The 27,107-nt window shown below is 45.7% G+C and overlaps 1 protein-coding gene across 6 annotated transcripts in view; it reads right to left on the bottom strand.

Annotated features, from left to right (window-relative positions):
• PRKCE (protein kinase C epsilon) overlaps positions 1-27,107 on the bottom strand; it is a 498,780-nt gene that overhangs the window by 73,336 nt on the left and 398,337 nt on the right. For all 6 annotated transcript variants that reach the window (XM_047852658.1, XM_047852662.1, XM_047852659.1 and 3 more), the window contains one exon: positions 13,318-13,472. In XM_047852658.1, the coding sequence (XP_047708614.1) occupies positions 13,318-13,472 (155 nt within the window). The remainder of the gene's footprint in view (positions 1-13,317; positions 13,473-27,107) is intronic.

Here is a 27,107-nt window from a genome sequence, read left to right as displayed (position 1 = left end):
TTATGGTCACAGGGCTAGATCATCCAATCCTGCCTACACGCAGGGTACTAAAGTGCAGAAGGGAGAATTTGCCTAAGGTCACACGGCTGAGGCAGAGCCCTGTTAGAGTTCTGGGCCCTGAGTCCCAGCCATGCTTTTCACCGCAGCACTTCATCAACCAGGCACCAAAGAACAGAAAGACCCATGGCAGGAGCACAGCATACAGAAAAGGGCCCAGGGAAATGGTAGTCTAGCAAGAAGTCCATTAGAAAATACACCCTGTGGGGGTGCCTGGGTGGCTCAGTCACTTGAGTATCTGACTCTTGATTTCAGTTCAGGTCATGATCCCAGGGTGGTGAGATCGAGTCCTGTGTCAGGCTCTGTGCTGAGTGTGGAGCCTGTTAAGATTCTCTTTCTCTTCCTCTGCTCCTTTTTCAGCTTGTGCGCTTTCTTAAAAAAAAATCCTGTGGCCAAATATGTTTAGAAAATTCTCCCACCTTCTTGGAGGGGGTTCCTCGATATGTTTGAATGGGTTGGCCAAGAAATCAAGGACCATGGGGCAAAACCTTAAGTTCAGCATAACTGGGGGAGCTCTCTGTATATGATCTTTCAACCAAGAAAGTTACAATACGATGTAAGAAATGCTATTATATAAGGTAGCAGGTGCAGTGTGAACAGGAGAAGGAAGGGACTCACTGTGCTTGAAAAGGCCAGGAGATAAAGAAGTTGTGGTTTATATATACAACGGAATAGTACTTGACAATAAGAGAGAATGAAATACAGCCTTTTGTAGCAACGTGGATGGAACTGGAGAGTGTTATGCTAAGTGAAATAAATCATACAGAGAAAGACAGATACCATATGATCCTGAGAAACTTAACAGAAGACCATGGGGGAGGGGAAGGGGAAAAAAAGGTTACAGAGAGGGAAGGAGGCAAACAAAACATAAGAGACTCTTAAAAACTGAGAATAAACTGAGGGTTGATGGGGGGTGGGAGGGAGGGGAGGGTGGGTGAGGGGCATTGAGGAGGGCACCTGTTGGGATGAGCACTGGGTGTTGTATGGAAGCCAATTTGACAATAAATTTCATATTAAAAAAAAAAAAAGAAAGGGCCAGGAGAAATGAGCTGAGGCAGAATCTCAAAGGATATGAGTTAGAAAAAGTAAAAAGTGAAAAAGAAGGTATGGTATTCCAGGAAAAGGCAAAGGGAGGAAGGAGTCCTGTGACTGGTAATGTTCAGGATCTAGGCAATACATGTCCAGTGTGTGGCTGTGTTGATAAGGACACCTGTTAGCCTCAAGAAGATATTCGAGCAGGAGCTGGGTGGGAGAAACACTTGAAAAGCTGGGGGTAGCAAGAGAATGTTCATAAGTTCCAGAGACGAAGCTAATTAAGACAGTCAGCTTGGGGATGGCTTTGAGGAAGAGGTAGAAGAAGTCTAGACATTATCCTGACAATGGAATGTGACCGCAGACTTCTGAGCAAGAAAGTGCATCAACTCCTTATTTTATGATAATTAATCTGCAAGGAATGGTCAGCCTGTTACCCCATGACCAAAGAAAGAAGCAAAGACAATTAAGTGTGACCCCTATGGCCTCAATGTGCTGAGGCACCCTGTCCCCCCACCCCGAGCCCAAATCATTCTGGACTCAGCCAGGGGCCCACAGAGACCACAGGACCAACTCAGGTGTTCAAGTACACTCTGCTTACCATGGGGCGGAGCCACCCATTGTTTGCTAAAACAATTCCCATTTTTAGTAGTTCAATCATTAGCCAAAGGCATTGAAGAAACAAAATCATATGACTAAACCCAGGAAGGTTCAGGCTCTTATTATCGACTACTTTCTAGAGCACATTTTATAGTCCTATAATAACAGTGAATATACAGATATTGACTGCCTTCTCATATGGCAGCTCCCACCTCCTCAGATTAGTCTTCATTTGGAAGCTCTGATGTGACAAGGTGGTTTTCATCCATTTGCCAGCTGGCAGGATACGTTCAGGGTGAAATTCTCAAGATAGACAAAGTTAATCTTATCCACTGTTCACTCTGCCACTTGTGAAATAGAATAATATGACAAGGAGGACAGTAGCTAACACCTAGCGAGTGTCTACTTTGTACCAGACACAGTCATAGTTACTTTACAGATGAAGAAACTGAAGTTTAGAGAAGTTCTTTGCCCCAAATCATATACCCGATGAGCCGTGGAGATAGCGTTTGAGCCCAGAAGTCCTTAACCACCATACCAGGTTCTCAGCTCTACAGTAGGTAGCATGAGAGACACAAAAGTAGATGACAAGGTCCCTGATAATTTTTTTCTTTAAACACATACTATTAGCTGGAACACTGAAACAAATTTAATCAGGAGTTTCCCTCTGGTTCCAAACTTCCTGTTTGCTCTGAATGTCCGATGTCAATGAGAGTCAGAATCCTACTTCTGATCAGGTCAGCAATAATGTGGCTTCCTCAGAGGAATGTAAACTTGGCCTTTCAGCCCAAGCAGCTCAGTCCCTTCCTCTCATTCTCCCTCCCCTTTCTCATGTCCCAGTGACTTCACCCCATGCTGTGACGGGCAGGTAACACCACACAAAAACAGTTTGGGGTAAAGATGATCTCACATTTAAGAAAATCTGGACCCACAAAAAAGCAATTACTCCTGAAAAACTCCTGATGATATTTAGCATTCCTTTATCAGGAGGGTAAGCACTTTAATTATAAGAGATGGTACAGGGGCAGAATGATTCTCATGACCAAAATGCACATTTCTGAAGTCAGTGCATTTGGGGAAGCATGTCACATGGGAAGCGGGTGGTGCAGGTGTGGGAGGGGGTGACAATGGATGGATGCAAACGGAGCCCAACAGGAAGGCTGAGGCACAACAGTCAGACCTCCAAGCTTTCCAGCGCAAGCACATCTGTTCAGGCCACTGGTCGCTGTCAGGCGCATTTATCAGGAGTTGCCTGTCCTGTCCCAGGGCCCCTGAGTGCTCCCAGTATTAGAATAGCACCAAGGAGAGGGCCCCTTTTCTGAAACAGTGCTTGGCCCTGAGGTCTGGCCCTGCCCTTGGTGGGCCCTTTTACTTGCACGGGGCACACGACATCACATGTCCACCATCCTGCTCCCCTCGAACAGGGGCATTACTACACCATCATTACTGCCACGTGCCTGTACCTCTGCAAGGCTTGCTGGGCCCCAAACAACTTCCAGAGGCCTTTCTGTGTGCATTAGCTGATTTAAATCTTTCAATTTATGCCGAGGCTGCAGGCCTGGCCACCTTATTTTATTTATTATTAGCAGCTCCATTTTATAGATGAGGAAACTGGGGCTCAGGGAGACTAGGTCATTTGCCCAGGACGACACCAATTCGTAAGTGGCTGCGCTGGGGCTTGAACCTGGGACTTCAGTATTAGTTTGTTAGGGCTGCCATAACGGAGTACCACAGACCGAATGACTTAAGGGAAATTTATCTTCCGAGGCTACAAATCCCACATTAAGGTGGCAGCAGGATTGGTTTCTTCCGAGGCCTCTCTCTTTGGCTTGTAAATGCGTCCTTTCCTGGGATCTTTACATGGTCCCTCTAGGTGCATTTCTGAGTCTCAATCTCCTCTTCTTCTAAGCACACCAGTCATATCAGATTAGGGCCCACCTATGTGACCTCATTTTACTTTTTACCTCTTCAAGGGTCCTCCCTCCAAATAAGCAGCCACGTTCTAAGGTTTGGGGGATTAGGGCTCCAACATATGAGTTTGGAGGGGACGCAATTCAGCACATAACATCCTCTGACTCCATAACCTATTCATCTAACAAATATTTCTGGAGCCTCCTAGGTGCCAAGGATTGTACTTAGTACTTCTGTAAATGCTTTCTCATGCGATTCTCAAAAGCAGGCCCGGGTAATTCCACAGGAGAATGAGGGCACTACATTTCAAGCAGCTTGAGGACCCTGCCCAGGGAAACACTACAAAGACTAGGCAGAGCCAGGATGCGGCCGCAGTTCTCCGAGTCTGAACTCAGCACTGTCTCCAACATACAACTCTGCTGCCCACGTGAAATCACAGCTGGCCTGTCAGGGAGACGGGACACTGGCGGCGGTGGGGCGGGTCTTCAGAAAGATCACAAATCCCGTGGATAATGGCAGTATCTACTGCCAGTATCTAATGGCAGGGGGCTGCTGTGAGGATTGAATGAGTTAATAAGTGGGAAGCGTGCAGAACAGTGTCTGGTTTGTAACAAAGGCTAAATAAGGGTCTTGCTATTCGTGGTTGTCATTGATGCTGCTGTGGCTGTTGTTGTTGTCGTTGTTGTTATTATTATTGACTTCTGGATAAAGAGAGTAGCTTGAAGAGCCACAACGACTTTTGTCTCCTTCCCAAAATTACACACAAAGGCATAAATACACAAAGATGGGGAGAAGGAGAGAAGAAACAACAGCAACACAACGTTGGAAGCTGGCAAGCAAAGGGATGAGTGATGAATAACTTAGTAGACCCGAGAAAGAGCTGAACCCAGGACACGCCATGGGGAAAGTCAAGAACAGCTACGTGTACGCTGTAGAATCTCCCGTCCTCTGTCCCACCCAAAGCTCAGGAATTTGCAGTAACGTTTACTTCTGGAGAGGACGGTGGAGAGAGATAAAATAAAAACAGTTGGCTGAAAAGGAGCCATAAACCCAATTCTCTTCTTCACTCTGCATAGCCCCTTCCCTGCCCCCAGAGGTTTATTCTCTGGAGAAGAGAAACAGAGGGTCTCTGGACACAGGGTAGGATGGGGCAGAGGGCAGGCACCAGGATACAGAACTGGAAATGAGGATTCAATGGACAATGTATCCTGGGAGCAGGGCCCTCCAGGTCTCCCTCCTCATGTGGCTCCTATAATGGAGCCTCTTGTGGCTGCTAAGCCCTCTCTCTTCAGGCAGGATGCTGGAAGAGTCTTCCCAGGGCAATCTGAACATTCTAAGAGGAAAGTTCTAAAAATATTGACAATTGGGGCCTCCCCAACTATGTAGCCAGCCGTATTAGTCCACAAGCAAGTCCAATACCCAAATGACAGTTCCAGAAAGAGAAAACAGAAGGAATCATTAAAGAAGTATTTTCCAGAATTGAAGGACATGATTTTCTAAATTGTAAGTCTATCCAGAGCCCAGTGCAATGGATGAAAAATGGCCTACCCCACATCATTAAGTAATCGCCAGCCTCCAGAAAAAAAGAAATAGATCCTTACCAAGGGATCAAGAATAAAAATAGCTTGGGACTTCTCAAACAGTAACACTGGAAGTTAGAAGGCAATGGAGCAATACCTCCCAATTTTGAGTGAAAATGGATTTCAATCTAAAGTTCTATACCCAGCCAAAGTCTTTAGCAGGGTTGAGAGTAAGATAAAGGCAGTTTTATATATAAAAGAAAGGTGTCAAAAATTTATATCCCATCCTTTTCTTCAAAAACCTTCTGGGGCTGCTTCACCATATCAAGGGAATACATGGAGAAAGGGGAGATGGGGGACACAAGACCGGAGATTCACAGAGGAGAGAGGCCAAAGGAAGCCCGGCAGCAGGGGAGGGAGAACGCAGGATAACAGCTGGACGGCTGCCACGGGGGTGGTGTTCAGACTGCAGCGGTCTAGCGGGCTCCAGGAGAGTTACCCATGAGCATGCAGTTGATAGAATACCCACTGCACGGAAACATCCTTCAGGGAGATGTGGACAATTTGTAGAGTTTGTGTTGAACTAATAACCACATAGAAAGCAAGGAGATAATGATGACCTCCAGGGAAAACAAAGAAAATGTATAGGAAAAGTAATGATAGCTTACCACAGGGCTTAGTTCCCCATAGTCTTTCACTGTCATAATAATGTACACGACGTATACTCATTAACCATGATTGCAGTAAACTCTAAGGAGAGGAAGGGAGGAAGGGGGGTTGGTACCAGAGTGTGGATGTGGGTGGGGCAGGGAGTGGGTAGAGGGTGGGGCAGAGAACCAAGCTCTCACTTCCACAGTGGAAAGTCACTATAGAACGCCTAAAATAAAGTCTGACAAAAGTAACAATAAAGCATGTTATTTAGAAATACGGAGGTCCATACGAAAGGCAGCAGCTGGAAAGATTGCAAATGGTTATCTCTGTGGAAGAGGAAACTGGGCAAGAGGGAGAGTGGAAAATGGCTTTTTATTGGCTTAGGCACCTTGTAGAACAGTTTGAATCTTTATCTATATGGGTATCTCTGATTAAAATAACATCGAAGCTTTATAGTGCCTCAGTGTGTAAACGTTGGGGAGTTACTGCTCAGCTCTGGTTTCAAGTTCTGCATCTAGAAAATAGAATTGGATTAGACTGTCTCTGGGCCCTCCTTGATTTAGCATTTGAGATTCCTGCCACCCTCTCATTACACACTCAGGTCTGACATCCTTAGGAGTATTTTATCACGATATCATGTTCTAGAATGGTTGGGGAAAGGCTGACAGTAAGGGACAGCGCTTTGTGAGGGAAAAGATCCCCAAATGTCCTAGGAGATTTTCTGAGGGCAGGCCACAGAAGTCTGGGAAGGAAGAAGGAAGAAATGATCCGAATCCCTCCTCCTCCTCTGCTTTTTTTAGCATTAGAGAAATCGAGAATGTAGTGAAAGAAGATAGGACTCTAAATATTAGGACTTCCATTTGTTAGCACAGGCTTTAGCTGGAGACCTTTGCCAAGTCAAGAAATGTCTAACTGCCAATGGCAGGAGATGGCTCTGGGGATCAAGGCAGGCCATCATTCCCCAAAGTAGGCACACATGTTCCCCCTTGGACTAGCAGGAAACAAGGCTAGTGTTCACATCATGACTCTGTGTGCATTTTCCAGGGGGTTCTGGCTTGCGAGCATAGCTAGAGACCTCACTGTGTCTCCAGCTCTGTCGAGGGAAACCCCCCTCAGCCTCCCGTTGTTAGCTTTGTCCCCCAGTCCTTCTGAGGACAAGGCATTTAAGATTCACGTTTATTAGGTATTCTGAGGTTTTACCTAAATCTTTGTTCCATGCTTCTCACTCTTATTTGACTTCTTATGAACATGATCATCAACAAGGAAAGTCTTTTCTAAGCACCTCTTGAATATAGAGTGATCTAGAGTGAGCCAAAGCAGAGACACCCTTCTCTCTCCTCCTGGTGCCCCACTGCCCCCACTTCTGACACCGGGCATGCAATAGGCCCCTAGAGCAGGATAGCTCTTGGGGAGCAGGGGTGATGATGTCTTGTTACAGATGGAAAGTTCTGAAGAATTAACAGAGGAGGAGAGCATTAGAAGTTATTGTCCCCTGTGCTAGATCAAGACAAAATTTTAGTGATCGCAGTGAGATATCATTCATCAATGAGGCTTCCCATGAATAAAATGCCTTGTCATTTCCCACTTGCTTTCAGACCCTTCACCTGGACCTGGTCAGTGTGACTTCCAGGAATCACGCTCTGCTCCTGCACGAGGCAGACAACGCAGGCATTGTCTGAGCTCCAGGTCAATGGAGGCCAGTCACAAGGAAGTTCGGCAATTTGCTCAAGAAGAATTCTCAAAGGATTCTCTAGAAACTGTTGAACTATTTTACCGTGGATGGCTGCAAGGCTGGTGAAAGGAAAACTGACTTCATCCCTCACTCTGCTGCTTAAATTTTTATTTTTCCTATGATTACTACTTTCATCATTTAAAAAAAGGAATCAAATTGTTTAAGAAGGAAAAAGGAATTCATTCTTCTAATGTGATTCCAGGAATCCCTTTTGGAGCCTGGATTGGTTAAAAGATCTCCAATGTTCTTTCAATACATTTTAATAAAAATCAAGATACAATGAGATAGCTAACCTTTATTGGGGACCTACTGTGTGGCAGGCAGTATTCAAAATTACTTAGGCCTATCAGATCACAAAATCTCTACGACCTCAAGAGATAGGTATGTACAACTATCATTCCCACTTTAGAGGTGAGGACACTTAGGCATCAAGTGTTAAGACGCTTGGCCAGTGTGACAGTGGCCATGTTCTCCACCACCCTCTGCCACAACGGTCCTGGCTTCCGAACTCTAAAAACACAAAAGATACATTCCTGTCTGCCAAGCTTTTGGTTCACTTCCCAGGGGCCCCCAGCTGTCCTCTGTCTGGGGTGGATCACACCGTCTTTCTCTCTCATGTTGCACACACAGAGAGAGGTGTGCTGAGAGTCAGCTGCTCTCAATAGAGCAGCTCAGAGGAAAATGGACAGGCACCAAGCCTGATGTAGAGGAAGAAAAAGTTCTCTGAACCCACGCTTTTTTTTTTTTTAAGGCAGATTTTTAAAAGTTTTTTTTTTTTTAACGTTTGTTTATTTTTGAGAGAGACAGAGCACCAGCAGGGGAGGGGCAGAGAGAGAGGGAGACACAGAATCCGAAGCAGGCCCTAGGCTCTGAGCTATCAGCACAGAGCCCTACTACGCGGGACTCCTCCTCGTGAACAGCGAGATCATGACCTGAGCTGAAGTCGGACGCTTAACCGAATGAGCCACCCAGGCATCCCTGAACCCACTCTTAAAGAAGGCCCACCCTTCAAAACCTCTACCTTTCACGGTGTATGTGTGTAAAGGAGGGAAAGAGATTCTTTTTAAGCCATAGTTGGGAAGAGCGGACCCACAGTGAGCCACACAGAGGACTCCCAGGAACGCTGGGCAGGGGACACAGAGACAGTGCCCTGTGCAGCCTGGTGCTGGAGCCTGGCTCAAAGATGAGAAGAAAGGGGGCTATGGGCTCTCTGTTGTTAAGTGTGAGCCACCAGCCAGAGAAATGACTTTTTTCCTTAGTTCTTGAACGCTGGCCAATTAGCTGCTAATTAGCATGTATATAAATTCCAGAAAGAAGGCCGGAAAATTCAATCTCAACTCCAGCCATCAGCTTCCTCCTCCAAAACCTGGCCTTGCCAATCTCCTAAGTAAGATCCTGGATCACACAAAATAGGGTCTCCGCCTGGGCTTCAGGACAGAGGCAAATGGCAGAGATAGTGTCTCTAGCCAGCGGCGTACAGACAGACTGCCCCTTAGCACAAAGCAACATGGGAGATAGAGATCATACCATGCTCATTAATCCATAAAATGAGAGATATGAAGGAACTGGGGGGCCTTTTAGGGTCAAGGAGTTAGGAATGCTTCCAACACAGACTTTTAATCAGTACGCACCTATGAGGGAGCAGCCCACTGGACTGGAAGGCTCTGGAACATTACATACACGAGGAACAAATATTTAGTGAACACCTACTATAAGCAGGCTCCTGTTCTAGAACAACCAGGTAAGGACTCTTGTGTGGAGTTCTCAACCACGGAACAGGCATCTTAAGTAAAAATATAAGCCCTGCAAAGAGAATCTGCTAAATGCCTGGTATGGAGAGACGTTATGTTGCTCAGGGAAGGCACGATTGCCAGGACAGCCTGGGTGGTCAGGGAAGGCCTCACACAGCAGGGGAGCTTGGCATAGTTCCAAAGGCACAATAGAATTTTTCTCGATCTGTGGTCCCCAAGCCACCTGAGGAACACTTTATAAAAATAGAGATTCCTGAACCCCATTCGAGACCTACTGAATCAAAAACTCTAGGAATGTTACCCTGGAGTTGCTAGTCTTTTTTAAAAAAGACATTATAATTATGGCAAATTTAAACATATAAACAGTAGATAGGATACTGAAGCCCCAGGTACCCATCGCCCAGCCTCAGCAATCATAAACTCATGGCCGTTCTTTTCTCACTGATACTTATTGGTTTTCCCTCCTCCAGTATTATGGAATCTACACACCTTTTAAACCAGGGACTCAGAGGCAGTCAGAACATGGATGCGAACTAGGAACTGCTCATTGATGAAGACACAGATTAGAAGCAAGGGATTTCCAGGGACAGGTGTACAAAGGCTCAGAGAAATGAAAAAGAATGGTACTGGGGGAGGGGGAGAAAGGCAAATAATTTGGAACACTTAGAGGGTGGGATGTGTGGTTAGAAGGAACAGTGATAAGGGTCACAAGATCACTGGGGCTACTGGGGCCCAGTTAGCACATGTGGTGTCTTTGTGAGAAACACAGTAAGGCATCTCCTCTGGGTAGAAAAAGCACCCCTTTCCTGGGCTGAAACCGCCCACAGAAGCAGAGCTGACCTGGATGCCACCCTCCACTCACTGCCTGTGCCCTTCACTGCTAAGCCATGTCCAGACCACAGACCTCTGCACAACAGGGCCAGGGCATGAGGGAGTCTGAAGGCCAGAAAAGGGGACTGTGCTTTATCTTTAGGGGCTGAAGGATGCTAAAAAGGGGAGCATGTGACAATCGTGTGCTTTCAAAGAATGCTGGGCAGCAAACGGAGGGAGGACAGAGAGGAATGATGGGACACCGAGAACCGGTGAGGGAGTCAGGTCAGTAAACTACTGGAAACTCACCTGGGAAGAAGGAAGAAGGCCCCCAAGGTCAACTCTTGAGAGAGAGAGGTTTGGGATAGAGATCTTGTTTGGGGGTCTGGGGATAACTGGGGACTGGATATAGTGCCATAGAGTCGCTGGCACACAGGAGTCATCTGAAAGCATGTAAATGTTGAAATCACTCGGGCAGAGTATTTAGGGTGGGAGTAAGGAGGGATGAAGGCCCTGGGGAAAACCAGCATTTAGAGAATGGACGTTGGAAGGGAGAAGCAGCCGGGCTGGGTAATACAGAGACTGAGGAGAAAGGGTCAGGGAGGTGGGAAGGAGTGGGGGGGAAGGGGAAGGTACGGCGCATAAAAGCCGATAGAGCAAGTGTTCACAACTGTGATGAGACAGACTTGGAAAGGAGAAAAGTAGGAATGTAAGGGAAAGTCAAGTTTTGGAATACCTGGGATGACAAGCCTAAGAGTCTGGACTTGGACCTGAAAAGGCAGAGTAACAGGTGTCATGGCGTACAGCACGAGCTTGCTTATCAGTCACTTAGACTTCCCGGGTCTGTCACTGACCAAGTAGGGCCTTGGGCAAGCTATTTAAAGGGAGTCTCTGAATCCCTGCCAGTAAACTGGACAGTTTATACCCACTCCTAACAGGGATGGAATGGGGATGACATCTCAAAGGACAGAAATTCTTCCTCCTGCCACTGGCACCTAACAGTGCACTGCCTGGCAGGATGGGTGAGCCCTTTGCATACGTAACTCCCGTATCTGGAACTGGCTTGTGAACTGCTCTGGGGGCAGAGATTAGGGTCTTAAACTAATTGAAGTCAATGGTCATTTGTTGAATATTTACTATGTGTAAGACAAGAAGAGTATGTAAAATAAGATGATTGAGGGTTTGAAGAAGAAGAAGAAGAAGAAGAAGAAGAAGAAGAAGAAGAAGACGAAGAAGCAGCAGCAGCAGCAGCAGCAGCAGCAGCAGAAGAAGAAGAAGAAGAAGAAGAAGAAATGGTCCTTTAAGGTTGTTTGCAACTTGGTGAAGGATCCACAGCGATGCCTACTGCTAACACAAGGTGGACAGCGGTAGGTGCAGCGACGCAAGTCTCAAATCCCATTCATTCCCAAATTGCAAATGGAAGTGTCCAGCCTGGAAAGACCTGCTCTGGCTGGTGAGACCAGGCTTTGTGCAGGCAGGCAGTGTTGTGTGAGGCCTCTGGGCTGGACAGGGGAGGGAATAAGCATGGGAAATTGGGAATTGGCAGGTGAGTTTGAGAAAAGCTACAAACCTTGGCGAGGTCAAAACAAGGTGCTATGGGGAGTAAGGAGAGAAAGGTGTCCTGGGCTATAGAGCAGATACAGCCTAAGCTGAGCCCCACTGAGTCACACGCTGGTATAATCCCGTAACCCCTCCCCCAAGTATGGTGGCAGCTGTGACTTAACTCTAACCAAAAGAAGGTGGAAAAGATGATACGCTATCACTATTGTGATTATGTGACATTATAGGAAAAAGGACTTTTGCAGAGATAATAAAGGTCCCTAATCATTTGAGTGAAACCAAAGGGAGATGATCCTGGACAGTCCTGATCTAATCATGTGATCCTTTAAAAAGAGGACCCAAGCTTTCCCTGACGGTAGAGACTCAAAGCAAGAAAGGTTTTCTTTCCTGCTGGTCTTGAAGAAGCCAGCCATGTGCTTCGAAGAAATGAATTCTGCCTACAAGCACATGAGCTAAGAAGAGGACCCCACACTTCAGACAAGCAGGCAGGCTGGCCTGACATCCCAATCTCAGCAGAGAGACCCCAAGCAGAGAGCTGGGGCACATGATGTCTGAACTCCTGACCCATGGAAACTGGGAGATAATAAATGAGTGCTGTTTTAAGCCCCGAAGTCTGTGGTATTTTGTTACAGAGCAATAGGAAACAAATACATGGACGCAAGATGCGGAGGGCCATGACTAGGGGCTAAAGAGCATGGGCTTTATTATGTAGGCCATGGGGAGGTCCTGACTATTTTTAAGCAGAGAGATGCATACTTTAGGAAACTAAGACTCATCAGTAGAAAGGAAGTCTGGGGGGCGGTTGGTCAGAACCCCTTCAAGAGCATTTACTCAGAGCACTATTCCCAGGAGAGAGTCAGAAAAGTTTTGGTGACTAAGTTCTAGGTTGAACCCAGCCAGCTATTATTCAACCCAATTAAAAAAAGGGGGGGAGCAAAAGCAATGGACAGTCATTGAGAAAACCTTAAAGAACTTTAGTGTCCTTGTTGCTAATTATAAATATTTACTCCCCCCAGAATTCCTGACCTCACAGAAGAGCCTGCGTAAATAGCCCTGCTCCCTTACTGGAAAATCAGTGTGTGTGTGTGTGTGTGTGTGTGTGTGTGTGTGTGTGTGTGTTTTCTTGGAAAGGGGACAGGGCGGCAGTAAGGGACTGGATGATCTGCAGTCACTTCCTGTTGGATATTGTCTAGCTCCCTTCCCCTCCTCCTCCTTGAATCATAAACCCAGAGACCCCCAAGCAACTCCTCCTTCTCTGATTCTATCTGCTGGAGACAACTAAGCCAAACAAACTCAGGAAGTGGCAAGAGGTTGGGAAGGGAGGAAGTTCATGGCACAGAAGGAAAAAGTAAGGAGAATGCCCTGATGTTGAAGGAAGAGGGTGGGGAGAGAGAGAAATGAAGGTCAACCCAAGGTCGCTCGGCGCCAAGCCTTTAAAATGTTGTGTTTGGGCTTTCAATCAAAACTGGCACAAACGGTGGGCCAGATCTCCCGGGGCTATTCAAATATTAACATTCACAGTGATAAACAGCCCCCAAAAAAGTCCTCTGTGAGCAAATTGGAACAAACAACTAATCTAAAGCGGGTTGCTAAGAGACCAGTTGGGCAGGAGCCAAAGTCAGTTCAAGTGCCTGCAGAATTCTTTATTTTTTCGCTGTCAGGGAAGGGAGGTGGAGGAGGAGGGAAGAGCTACCTGTAGATGACTCCATGTTGGTGGAGGAACATGAGGGCTGACGTAACCTCTGCAGCATAGAACCGGGAACGAGGCTCATCGAATTTTCGAGAGCGCTGAATCTGGAACATGAGGTCTCCACCATTGACATACTCCATGACAAAAAAGAGGCGGTCCTGAAAGGAGAGCAGAAAATGCCATTTAGGTATTTCTACCGCAGCTGCCCACACAGGCCAGAGAGGGTATCGTGAGCCTGACACAACAGAACTCGAGGGGGAAGAGGGTGTGGAGGTGAATGAGCCCTGGTAGCACCCAATCCAGACAGAAGACAAATAATGCAGACAGCACACGGATTAGGGTATGAGGTGTTATTTTAAATCTCTTCCTCTGTTTTATTTTTATGAACATCAGCTTAGTCTAGTGGAGAAAGCCCAAAGCTGACAGAAAGGAGACTTGGGTCTTTGATTTCTGTGACGACCTTGGAGTGTGTCCTTGGGCAAATCTCTGCCCCTTTGGAAGCTCCATTTACCTTTACACGTGGGGTAGGTTGGATAATGGCTCCCCAGAAGAAATCCATGTCCTAATCCCTTAATGTGCAAATGTGACCTTAGCAAAAAAGGACTTTGCAGATGTGCTAAGGATCTTGAGATGGGGAGTTATTCTGGATCACCAGGGTGGGCCCTGAATGCAGTCACGGTTGTCCTTATAAGAGAAAGGCAGGGGGGAGTTTTTTGAAGCAGGGAGAAGGCAATGTGGCCTCAGAGGTAGCGACTGTGATGTAGTCCCAAGCCAAAGAACATGGCGGCCACCAGAAGCTGGAAGAGGCAAAGATGGACTCTCCCCTGGGGCCTTGGGAGAGAGCAGGACCCAGCTCACACCTTGATTTTGGCCCAGTGACACTGGTTCCAGACTTCTGGCCTCTAGAGCTGTGAGAGACTGGATTTCTATTGTTTTAAGTTCCCAAACTGGTGGTGGTATGTTAAAGGCAGCCCTAGGAAACTACTACAAAGTAATGAGGCTGCAAGTGCCCCTTCTGCGAGGGCCACTTTTCACTCTGGAGGAGGTTCCTTCTGGGATTCCCATCTTGGCACATTTTCCCGTGGATTCCTCCCTCAAGGCAGCCTTCTGAATGGCCCGACCACACTCCTACCTTATGGGAGGAGGGGCCTTCTTTATCTGCCCTACGTGAGCACATTACGTGAGCATGTGCAAGGCAGATAGATGGATATTCACTTTGCGGTGAATTTCTTGACTACTATTTCCTAAGGCTGTGCGGGTGTGGGGTGCTGGGCTGGGTAGGAGACAAAGAATGACGAGCCAGCACTGTCCCTGCAGAACTTATGATCCAGGGGTAGAGATGAGAAATGGGCAGAATGAAAAGCAAAATAGGAGCAGAGTGTCTTAAATATCAAAGAGCAAGAGAAGGGCGGGTTCTCTAAGCCAGGGACCATGGAGGATTCTGGACAGAGCTAGGGCCTGAGAAAATGAGGATGCAGGGGTGGAGGGCATGAACAAATCCCAGGATTTGGGGACAGAGTGAGAATGCCCAGGACAGGAGCTGAGCAGCTCAGCGGGGGAGGAATGTTCATGGAGCAAAAGGAAAACATTGATGTTGGAGAGGCCAGAGGAACAGAGCACATTCTTAACATATAGACAGAGTCTGAGTGAAGCTGCCAGGAGGAGGTGAGCATACTGTTTTCAACCAAAATTAGTAGAAACACTTCCATTAAGACTGACTAAAAATCACAATACTTCTTTATTCATGAAGCAGTCTTGATAGCATATTTACTTTACAATTGGAAGTGCTCTGAAAATAAGTCCCCCGTTAAGAATTGTTATGAATTCAGACTGCCTTCTCCTCCCACAACAGTGTCCAGATTTATTCAAGCAGTATTGGTATTCACAAAGGGCCTAAGGTCTGGCTTCTGTTCCATTTGTCTTCTTTCCCCTTCAAGACCTGCCTTGTTTTCTCCCCCAGGTATGATTCTGACTCAAAAATACACAGGCTGCCTTGCCAACCATTCACTCAATCATCCACTCCCCATTCAAGCCTTCATTACAAGAACCAAATGCCCAGGCTGACCCCAGCCCAACGACACCAGGATTTCTGAGGGTGGAACTTGGGCATTGGTAGTGTTCAAAGCTTCCCATGTGACCTCAACGTGCATCCAGGGTTCAGAATCAGTCTTCCATCTGGTTTCTGCCAAGGTGTTTTGCATCTGTGAGATACATGGATTATAGCTATTCGGATTTTCCCTCTTCTGGTTTCAAGGATACCCCAAGAACACGGGTTTGTGTATCGGAATCACACAAAGACTTGTTAGAACATGGATTCCACCCCTCGTTCCCCGAGGTTTTGATTTGGAAGACCTGGGGTGGTGAATCTGAGAATCTGCATCTCTAACAAGTTCCCAGGTGATGTCAACGCTGTTGGTCTGGGGACCCCACTCTGAGAACCACGGCCCTGAAGCACTGGGGGCAAGCCTTTCCACCCAGCAGTGCAGCTGTGTCACGTATCCGAAGCTGCCCTGCTCTAGCTGAAACACGCCATCAGAAACAACTGCTACAGTGCCTTCCTATGGTCACCAGCCCGGACTTGGGCTTTAGCAACAACGCTGCATTTCCTCAGCTGACTTTGAAAGAATCCAAATCTTTCAAGAGGAGAAAACTTCGCTTTCCCATGCCCCTCTCCACTCCCTGACTCCTTTTTATTCCACCAACCCCAGACACACAGCATTTAAGAACAGGGTCCATGGAGTGATGGAGAAGAGCTCCCTCCTGAATCTGTCACTTACTGGCTATCTGAGCTCAGGCAAATGACTTCATTCCTGTCCTCAGTTTTCTCATCTGTAAAAAGCAGATGACATAGGACCTGCCTTACAGGTGTCTTACGGGGGATGAAATTATATGTTAAGATGCATGGTTCACGACTGGTACTCTGTGAAGGTGGCCTATTCCTATTGTCACTGATGGCTATATAGCTGCCACCATTACCAAGTCTTCATTTTCCTGTCCTTTTAGCAGCATTTTCTCGTGATCACATCCTCTTCCTGCAAATGCTTGGCTCCCTTGGCTTTTAGGCTGGTTTCCTCCCCATGTCTCAGGCAGGTTGTCTTGTGCCTACTCATGTGAGCATCCTGAGGGAGGTTAAATCCCTTACTGTATCTCCAGCAGCTAGAATGGAGCCCGGCACCTAGTGGGTTACTAGTGTGTCTTTGTCGAATGCACAAGTTCTTGAACATCCACCATGTGTGAGGCTCTAGTTGCTGGAAATTCAACAGTAAATCAGAGCTGGTTTCCCGTGTTATTTCTATTGTTAACCTCACTTTGAGTTATTCCAACATTAGCTCATTCTGAACTTCTATTTTAACCTTTCTACTCAATATACCTCAGTGTACATGGCCCCAAAGCAGAATCAACCCTTTTTAGATAGGATGGACTGCTGCTAAAGCAAGATCAGTTTTTCACTCCCCCTCCCTCTGTTCAGTGAGTTTGGATCCTTTCTGACCTCCACACCTAACACATCTGAGAAGCATGTTTTGATGCATAGTGAGAACCTCAAGTCATTCTGGGAACTGCTTAATTACATAAACTGAAATCAAAAGAAAGCTGGCAAACCCAGCAGCTACTCGTTAATCCCCTCTTGGCATCAGTAGAAAACAAAACAAAACAAAACAAAAATCCAACTTCCTGGTAAAGTAAGCAAATATGTTTTCTGAGGTAACCAAAGGTTTTAAAAGCCTTATTCCACCTCCTCCTCCCTTAATCTCACCTGAATGTCTAAAAAGTTACGGTCTTGTGATAGTAAGTAAAATAATAAAATTAGGAAAGAGATTATATGTCATGGCCATTTAGGGTAAGAATAGTTAATAATGACCTACAAGCCGGAAGGGCCACACCGTGTGTTTGAAATTCCCATTGGGCTCTGTTTTCCCAGAGCGCTAACCTTTCCTGCCTTTGAAGGGAAAGCTGGGCCTGCCCTGTTCATCTTTCAAGGTGTGATGGATAGCCAGCGGCTTCCTCTCAACAGCACCACATGTCCTGCCAATTGGATTTGTTTGGACGCACATTCTCCATCATTTGTTAGCTGTTTATATGTGCAAAGATTCTATCGCTTTTGAATCAATTTCACATGAGTGCCCAACAAAAGACTGGACTTGGAACAGTCCTCCTTTGATGTGCCAGTGACAGGATGAACGATTTCTCCAATGCACCATCTAAGGGAATCATGGATCCTCACTTCACACTCTGTGACATCTCCTTGACCCCTCCACATCTACACCATTTAATCTATCAGTTCAACAGGTCTTTCTTGGGTGTCCAGCCCTGGAGTGGGTACTTGGGGGGATATGAAAGATAACATAAGCCAAGGCTTTGGTTTCAAAGAACTAGAAACTGAACATGGGAAACCACAAACAGCAACACAAAATGTTCTATTGTTATGTACGAATCAGATCGTGAAAGCTATGTATCTGGGTCATTACTTTCTAGCCACCATAGAGAGTAATCATCTGTCATCCAGGCCTTAGTACTTATGATCATTATAGGAAACAGTCATGAGAAAACCCTTTTTATATTTTATTTTCTATAATATCACTGGTCCTGGTCGAAGTGGCCATTTCTATAGGAATTTGGATGACACAAATCTGAATTAGAGTCAGGAGGGGGGGGGGGGGGCGGGTGGAGGAGAAGTCCTGGCAAGTGAAAGGAACAGCCCTCGAGGACAGAGGGAAACAGAAAGGGACACTGCATGTGGGGATGGGGAGGCTGGGAGCAAGCAGGTAGAAAAAACTTGCTATCTAGGAAATGGCATAAACTCTGGATGTGGGTAGGAAGACAGATTGGGTGGTGGGGGTGGTACAGGGAGGAAGTGGTTCTGAAGACACAGGGAGGAACCAAAGAACCCTAGAAATATTTCTGAGTTGTGAAATGGCATAAAGAAAGCTGATTTTATGCAAAGCTATTCTGGAAGCAGACTTCAAGATGGAGTGGTAGAAGGCAGCCTGAAGTTATTCCCACTGTTCCCTATTGCCACTGTCCTAAATACTTCATTATCTTTGAACAAGAACAACAAGCCATCCTTCCTCCTCTCTATTACACCTCCTTGGTAGAACCAAAGGAAAAATCCAATCACTCTGGGAAACTTAACCAAAACCATTTTTAATTTGTTTTTTATTTTTTTTAATGTTTTTGAGAAAGAGAGACAGAGTGAGAGTGGGGGAGGGGCAGAGAGAGGGAGACACAGAATCCGAAGCAGGTTCCAGGCTCTGAGCTGTCAGCACAGAGCCTGATGCGGGGCTCAAACTCATGAACCATGAGATCATGACCTGAGCTGAAGTCAGACGCTTAACTGACTGAGCCACCCAGGTGTCCCAACAATTGTATTTCCCCACAAAGAAAGCAAGCCATCATCACAGGAAACATCCTTTTTCTCACTGGAGACTCAACTCTCAATTAATAGAGAAGAGTCTCGTGTGAATAAGAATTAGGATTAGTGATGTCAGCATCCCGATGCAATAACAAAAATAATTATCACTTAAATAATGTTGTCTACAGAAAATCATTTTCACACATTCTCAGTCCTTCTTCTCATAGGCCTTCTCTTCCTTTCGTCTCCCATCGTTCAAAGGCCTTACTTGAGTGTAATGACCTTGTTGTGATATTTCCTCAAATTCAGATTTATCTCAACTGAATGCCTATCACAATAACCGATTCTACCAACAGCAATGGTAGCATGGGAAATAGAGAGTGGGTTTTCACATGGCTGTGTCTTGTAACGATCTTCTAGAAGCCATCGAGGGTAGAGTCCACCCTACTTTGGGTAAAAGGGGAGACGCTTATTTTCATGTGGGAAAGCCTTAATCAGAATTGGCCAAATGGTAAAAATTCCACTTGACAGTTTGCCGGTTGAGAAGGTCTAAGCTTCATTCAGGTACATCTGATGTTTGTCTCCAATTGCTTAAAACTATGATTATTTGACATACACAGGATGCCCCAAGTTTAAAGTGACCTAAAGCTGTAGCAAACTGACTCACCCAATAAAGTTCAAATAAACATTTCCTGCCTCTGACTAGAGCTTCACTTTGCTCAGAGAACAACTTCAAGTTACTGCCAACCTGCACCACGCACTTTCAACTGTGTGAAAGCCAGGGGCAAGAGGAAGGGTGTGCATTCAATACATCAGAGAACACTTTCCTTTTACAGCGGTCATCAACATCTTATAAGAAAGAAGCTTCTATGACATGACACGACAGTACGTATGGAACAGCCCCTAAATAGGCTACATGTCCACAATGTTGACTGCTGGAGTGTCTTCCTGCCATGAACAAGGGCAGTGTCTGAAGTGGGAATAATGGCATGTCGTTAATTCCCCTCCCCATTTTAATGTTATTTTGAGAGAGAGAGAGAGAGAGAGAGAGAGAGAGAGAGAGAGAGAAGGAGGGAGGGAGAGACAGAGGGAGAGACAGCACAAGCAGGGGCGGGATAGAGAGAGAGAGGAGACAGAATCCCAAGCAGGCTCCATGCTGCCAGCGCAGAGTGCGATGCAGGGCTTGAATTCACGAACCAGGAGATCATAACCTGAGTCGAAACCAAGAGTTGGACACTTAACTGACTGAGCCAACCAGGTGCCCCAGTTCCCATTTTGAAAATGATAGAATCAAGAGGGTTTCAATGGGGAACAGTGAAAAGGATAGCAGTGTGGCTTTGCTGAGTCTCTTCCACTTCACCACATCATCAGAGCATCAATGTCTTGTACCTCAGTGGCACCTCACAAAACCCAAGGTCCTTCTTCCTGGTTTCCCCCATTGGCTGTTTTGTTCATCAAATGCCACTCCTGGGGTGTAGCATCTGATGACTGTCCTCTCTCCTTGGCTGTTGACCTGGACTCCAGGAAAGCACCAAGGTATCAGGAACCTTGCCCCTCACTCGTTTGCTCAACTTAGTGGCCCAGTCACCCAGCAGAGGTTTTAGGCTCTGTGCTATGCCTACTGCCCACCCAGAAACTGGTCTTCCCATTCTGGGCAAGATGGTGGCATAGGCCAAATCTGTCTTTGATGATACCAAGAGATCATTTAAAGAGGAAGAAGACACTGCCTGTTCATTAGAGCCCATTGTCACCAGTTGTTGGCTGTTTGAAGCCAATGTTAAGGACCTCTAGAATGTTCCTTCTAAGTGTTTTTAAGCCTAGGAATAAAAGTATTCTTGTTCTAATTCCATTTTCCCAACCCAGCCGAGGTCCACATCATAGTCTTGTTCTTTACCAATGTTCTTCCCATGAGCTCAGGCTGTTCCTCCCAACCCAGTGTGTGACTGTATCCAACTCTGCTTGTTTCTCATGCATAAGCCTTCCTGTGTCTTTGTTAGGTCATAAGCACCAATAGGTGGGGCTCAGGACATCCCTGTCTTGTGTAACCCCATCTTGTCTAGGCTCGGTGCATGTGCAGCTGAATAAAGAACTAGCTGAGATGCTCAGTTTTGATGCTAGAGATGGACCCCACACAGGACTGAAACAGCTCATTTAGCTGCTGCTCTGATTCCAGAAACTAAGCCATCACCTTATCATTTCCTGGGCCCAACACAAAAAGCAGCACCTATAGAGGTAATATTGAGGTCTGATTTCCAGAGAGCTCATGCACCTACTACCACTGCAAATAAAGCCTGTGGTCCTGGGTTAGGTCAGTCCTTGAAGCAGGTTATTGCTGTTGCTATTGTTTTTTCTGTTTCTCTATCTTTGTTTTTGTTTCTGTGCTTACTTGATTCTATTTAGAGAAAAATCCAGCTCACCACTCAGAGGATTAGAACGTACCCACATTCATGGTAAAGTGACCAAGTCTATTCAGTGAAAAGCAATCAAGGAAAGATTTTTTCAATCTTGTGTATACAAAACAACTGACCAGTTAACTGAATTGTTCCCTTTACAACTAGCTCCTTTCTTACCTTTCTTTTCTTTCCAAAGATTATGCAAAGTTCTTGTGCCAGCTTTAAAGATAAGCAAATACCAGGTAGGTGACTCTGAATGGAGAAGGTACATCAATATTTCCCTTCAATTGTGGGAAGAATACAGAACCTGCTTAGATGGAGATATTCAGGTTGATCCGCACCAAACGTGAAGAAAAGAAACGCTGCCCCCCACGTCTCCCGGCTCTGGGTAGCAGACAGAGCTGATCATCTATAACAAGATCCTAGAATGTAAATTCCTGAACCAAAGGTTTCCAGCTTCTTCCATTCTAGCACTCTGACGGACAGAGTGTGTTCTCATGAAAACTATGGCTTTCCACAACAGGAGGCGTCTCCTGGAGTGACCAGAGCCCCGTCCCCTGCATCTGGCTGCGTCTCTGCTGTGCTTAACACCATGCTGGGCTCATCCAAGCCATTCCAGTAATGCTGTACGAAAGCACTTACTGTGTAGCTGATACTGCGTTGTGTCGTGTGTTTTGCAACTGTAGGGCCATACGAAATCAAATCAAGGGCCTGAAGTTCCCACCCGGGGCTAGAGAGCTGTGGTTTCACTGCATCATTGTATTTCTGTCTTTTCCTTTCTATCAATCCCACTTGGCTTGACTTTTAGTCCCATAGTCACGTTGTTGGACTCACATGCATGGCTGCCTTGAACCAAATAAGCCACTCCATGATGGCAAGGAAGCGTGGTTGACATCTCCACTGTGCTAAATCCCCTTTCATGTTCTGACTCCTTTAATAAAGCCGAAATGAAAATGTGCTAATCTGGGGGAAACTGGCAACTTGGAAATAATACACTAACGTACCCATACAACTCAATCCTGTGGATTCTGAACGCTCAATCACATTGTTTTAAATCTTAAGTGGCATGGTTGGTGGCTGCAGGCGTGCTAAAGAGGATTTCCATACCACTTCACTAATACTCTCATTTGATGGCAGATAGAGCGTGAAAGGTGGTTTTTTGATTATTAAATTCTTTGATCTCCATACTACTGCCCAGGTTTACTCAGAATGCCAGGCGGTGTGGTGAGATAAACTTCTAAATATTTGGTGTAATAGCACAGGGCCCTCTCAAAGGAATTGTTTAGCTACGGTTGTGCTATTGTAAGAAAGTGCTAAATTCCGGCATGTGTTGCTTTCAAAAATCTATGGGCACGGACTCCGATCGACACCAGGTTATCTGCACTAAACAGGTATAGGTACTCAAAAAGCGGAACACAAACAGCGTAGGTTTAATCTGTTCACAAACCTTTTGTTCTTAATGACCAGGAAAGGTGGTGATAGGAACAAAGCAAGAGAGAGTTTCGGGTTGAGTTGTAGCTCTGATGCAGACCGGGGGCGGGGGCAACAAATTTAATTTGGCTAGAACGCTGGTTTCTTTAAATGTAGAAATCCATTCTCTAAATAGATTCATTTAATGCCACGAATGAGGAAAAAAAAAAAAAGACTCAGGAACTTGCACACCTCAACAGGAATAGGGTATGACTGGACTATAGTCAAATCCTATTTGTGGTACCTTGTCAGTGGGTGTTTTTTAATGTTCTGATATCGTTCTCCATCCACACTCTCACCTGCTTGGTGTAGTGGTCCGAGCTCAGCCTTTGGACCCAGATTGCCTGCGTTTGAATCCTAACTCAGCTGCTTATTGGTTGCGTGAGCCTGGACAAACACGGACGTTGGCTTCCCCAACTATCAAATCAAGATCCGATAGCAGTGACTGCACAGAAAACAGATTACCTTTACTATAGGTGCTTGGGTCTGGAAAAAAAAAAAAACAAAAACCAAAACTGCTAAGGAAAACATTAGTTCTAATTTTTCATTCACAAGCCTCCTTTTATTTGGTGGCTGCACGTGGCTCACTCAGTGATGGACTCATTTCAAATCAGTCCTTTGTACTACGTTTTAAACTATAAAGCACCATAAAGGTGTTTGCTATCATTGGTGACTTAGCTAAGTTTTTGCATAACACACACATTAAAACAAAACCCCTACTTACAGAAACCTACCATAGATGCACACCACATCACTACCCAGACAGGACCTACCCTCAGCCTTCAGAAACCACTTCAAAGAGCATTTATATGACTTCAGCTCCCACAGTTAAATGACTGGCAATTTGGAGAGGTTTTCTCGTGCAGGTGGTGACCAGCAGGTGAGTGAGAATTACAAGTGAGAATACTGAAGAAGCGTACAGGTTGAAGACCATCTCCCCAAGGCCCTGGTTTGCTAGCTCACTAAAAAACAGGCCACCTCTCTACTCCAGAGCCTTCAAAGGGTCTCCACTGTCATTTGGAACAAAGCCCCAACTATCTGTAATGGTGCTTTTCAAACTTCAGTGTGCAGAAGAATCAAACGGATGCTTTTTTAAGAACACAGATTCCTGGACCCCAAATCCCCAAATTCTGAGTCTATAGGTCCAGATTGGGACCCAAGATTCTGGATCTCCAGCAAGCTCCCACGTACTGCAATACTGCTAGTCTGGGGATCGTGTTTTGAGTAGTTCACACTAGAACCTCCCCATCTGGTGGTGATCCAAATTTCAGTCTATCTCACTGCCTCCTACTTGACTTGATTTCACTTCATCTTGCAAGCAGTCCTTGGTCTTTGTCACTTCTGAACCATCTAGGCAACTCTGCTTCCAGGGCCTCCTCTCCACATTTCAAACACTTCCTATTCTCCTCCTCCTTGGCGACATCCCTTCCAGTGAAGACAGCATTTACAGAACCTTTTCTCCAGTGAACTCATGGCAGTCCTCAAGCCTCCCAAGAGAATGAGTAATCATATCCTATGCACTATAAACTTATACCATTGGCATATATTGTGAATGCATACAGGGTTATTTGCCTCAGTGCTATTTTTCTACCCTACTTCTTCAACGAGACTTTCTCAGGCCATGAGAGCAGGACTTACACCTTGTATGTAACAGCCAGTCAATAATAATGACTGATTAATTAGACTTATCAGTCCACGTATTTAATATAATTTTGGTTCTGCCCAGCTAAGACTGTCTGAATTATGAGGTAGGTGAGTACCACCAGACAATCCAAGTCAACACTTTTTTGTGGTCTTGGTTCCTCCAGTGGCTCCTGAGGTCTCTTTCTGAATCCTTTACTGGACCTAGCACAGAAGGCATGCTTATAAATTAGATGGTTCACCACTGATGAGGCTCACCCAAATAGATTACTTCTCTTCATCCTGGATACAGACTAGCTGAGGTTTACACATGTTCATGACCCTTCTTTTAAGAATTCCACAGGGGAGATCTATCCACCAATGATGTAAAGTGCAGGCAAACCATCGCAGTCTCTTATGAACAATGAAAACAAATGACTTTTCAATTGCCTTCTGACTAATTCCTTACTTAGTGAAATAATCAGTGAGCTGGTAAGGAAACCCTGCTTTCAACCACAGTATTATGTAAAAAATGTGCACTCTCTTGCAATACTGACCTACAAACAATCCAATGCCAGGAAACTCCAAATAAATGCCTGGAAAAGAGGTGCATTTCCAGATTCACATGAATTTTACTGTTCCTCTGCTCTGCGTCAAATTCTTGGTTTGCCACATCAGAGGAAAACTAAGTAACTATTCTGAAATAAACTGGCTTCCTAAGGATGGGCGGTCCTGCATCCAAGAGCCTTCAGGCCCTGCCCGGCTAAGTCTAAGTTTGGTACCTTCATTTCATAAATGTCAACCAATCTTTGGCAGATACTTTCTGAGCACCTACTAAACACAAGGCAGCATGCCTCCAGGGTATAAACTGCTCATTCTCCATCTCTGTTCTCAGAGAACTCCAAGACATGCCATGCCACCTCTTGAGATTATCGTTGGTGTTTCATTATGTACCATGTGGACTGGGCCTAAACCTGAACATGTGCTGAACAGACAGAAGAGATGCACAAGACTGCAAGAGGGCACAACATGCACTGCCTTAAGCTGCCAGGTACCCCCCTCCGTCCCGCCTCCCAGGCACGGTCCAAGTCGCCTCTCAGAGGCCGCCTCAGGCTGTTCTTCAGGGCTCTAAACCACTGTTTAATATCTCTTTCCGTAAGGTGGACAAGGCCTCAGTACACAGTGCACTTCACCCATGTGGCATGTGTCCAAACACAATGCTGTAACATCTCGAATGGGAATAAGTTGAAAATTTATCTTTATAAAGGAATGCATTGCTTGGCCAATGAATGGCCAATTCAAGTGTATGAAAACTGTGTAACTAACTGAAGAACACAAATCTTTAAGCACACTGACAGTACCCATCTACTCTCTAGCAAATGTGCTAATTAAAATTACGCTTATCGTTTTATCATGGAAGGTTCCTACGGAACCTCTACCTGGCAGCTAGGAGTTAGCAGTTCTAATTCCTTTCCATGCACAGAGGTAGTAGCACATCATCTTTCTGAACATATTCCACATAATTCAGATTTACCACCAATTCTAATTGTCCAAATTAGTTTTCTTTTGCTGTGTATCTCTGTTTGGATAAGATAAAATTCTGCCAACTTGGTTAAAACAGAAGCACTGACACAAGAATAATTACCAGAAGCTCCCGACAAACCCGAGGCAGACTTCGCCCTAGAAATGAGCTTTTCTCCGCACCATGAAGGCCTCGACCAAGTTCCCATGCACCTACAACCCAGGGTCGGCCAGTGACAACAGGTGCCTGTAGCTTAATAGTGCCACAAAAAACTTCTGCCCTGCTCTGATCATCCAAATGGAAAATTTATGAGAGACACAGACACATCAGTTCACAGACTATGCCCCGAGCACTAGAAATCACTTATTTTCACAGTTTACTCGAAGACAATGCACTGAGTAATACAAAGTTGTTAAATGAATATACGTCTAGGATTTCCAATTAGAGCAGGTGGTCTCTTGCCCTCTTTTCCCCAGACACTGGTTTAGCAAGAGGCAACCAACAGCTTTAGCCAACCCAACCTCTGATTGTCTATTTCCATTTACAAATGTTTGGGAAAAGAAAGGAAGGGAAGGAAAGCAAGATCAGCATAAAGGCAGGTGACTCTGATTACTGCAACATTTCCTTTGGGGTGACTCTAGCCACGCCGACACTCGAACGGGCATGCAGGCATAAACGGAGGGGAATCTACAAAACCCAGGAAAGGGAGTTTATCAACTCTTCCCCCTCACCCGATATTGTACAGGGCTATCTCATCTCCCCACAGACCCCCTGAAGCCCCTTACCACTTTCATGTCCTTCCTCTAGGTCCTGGCCTGCTACTCCTCTATTCTCTCAAGGGAAATGCCAAGGTTAAAATGGTGGCTGAGCTATCTGCAAGCAGCCCTTTGGAATGTCTGTGAAATAGTAATCTCCGGAGGGCTGCTGCTGGGTCTTTACAAATGTGTTGGGGCGGGGGAGAGGAGGGGAGCAATACCGTCTCAGAAGAGATAGTTATGACAGAGTCAGCAGCGGCATTCCATCAGCCCTGTGTGCATAAGGCAAGGGGGCCTGAGCTTCCAAGGAGACAATGCCATCAGCTAAAGCATGCGTCAACTGGCCCCTTCCACTTTCTCAACTTGTGTAAACACCTTCCTGGAATCAGCAGCATGACTAAAAGCATCTGTGATCATTTACAGCTGGGAAATATAGTAAAGATATTTCAGGGTAATTTTCCAATTGAAAAATATTTAAATGTTCTTTTTTGCTTATGTTTCTGACCTCTAGTCACACCAGACCTTGATCATTAAGACAAAGCAAAGACCTGTCAGAAGGATCTAATTCCAGAATAGGAAGGTAAAAGGGTGTCTGCTAAAATCTGAAAAGTAACGTTTCCACATTTAGTTACAACAGATCTTCTCTGAACTGTGGTCCCCACACCCACATGATCTTTGGCAAT

Source organism: Prionailurus viverrinus, chromosome A3 (assembly GCF_022837055.1).
Source record: "Prionailurus viverrinus isolate Anna chromosome A3, UM_Priviv_1.0, whole genome shotgun sequence".
NCBI classification, from domain to species: Eukaryota; Metazoa; Chordata; class Mammalia; order Carnivora; family Felidae; genus Prionailurus; species Prionailurus viverrinus.
Note: the sequence above shows the minus strand (reverse complement) of the source record. Positions and strands in the feature narration are given on the sequence as shown.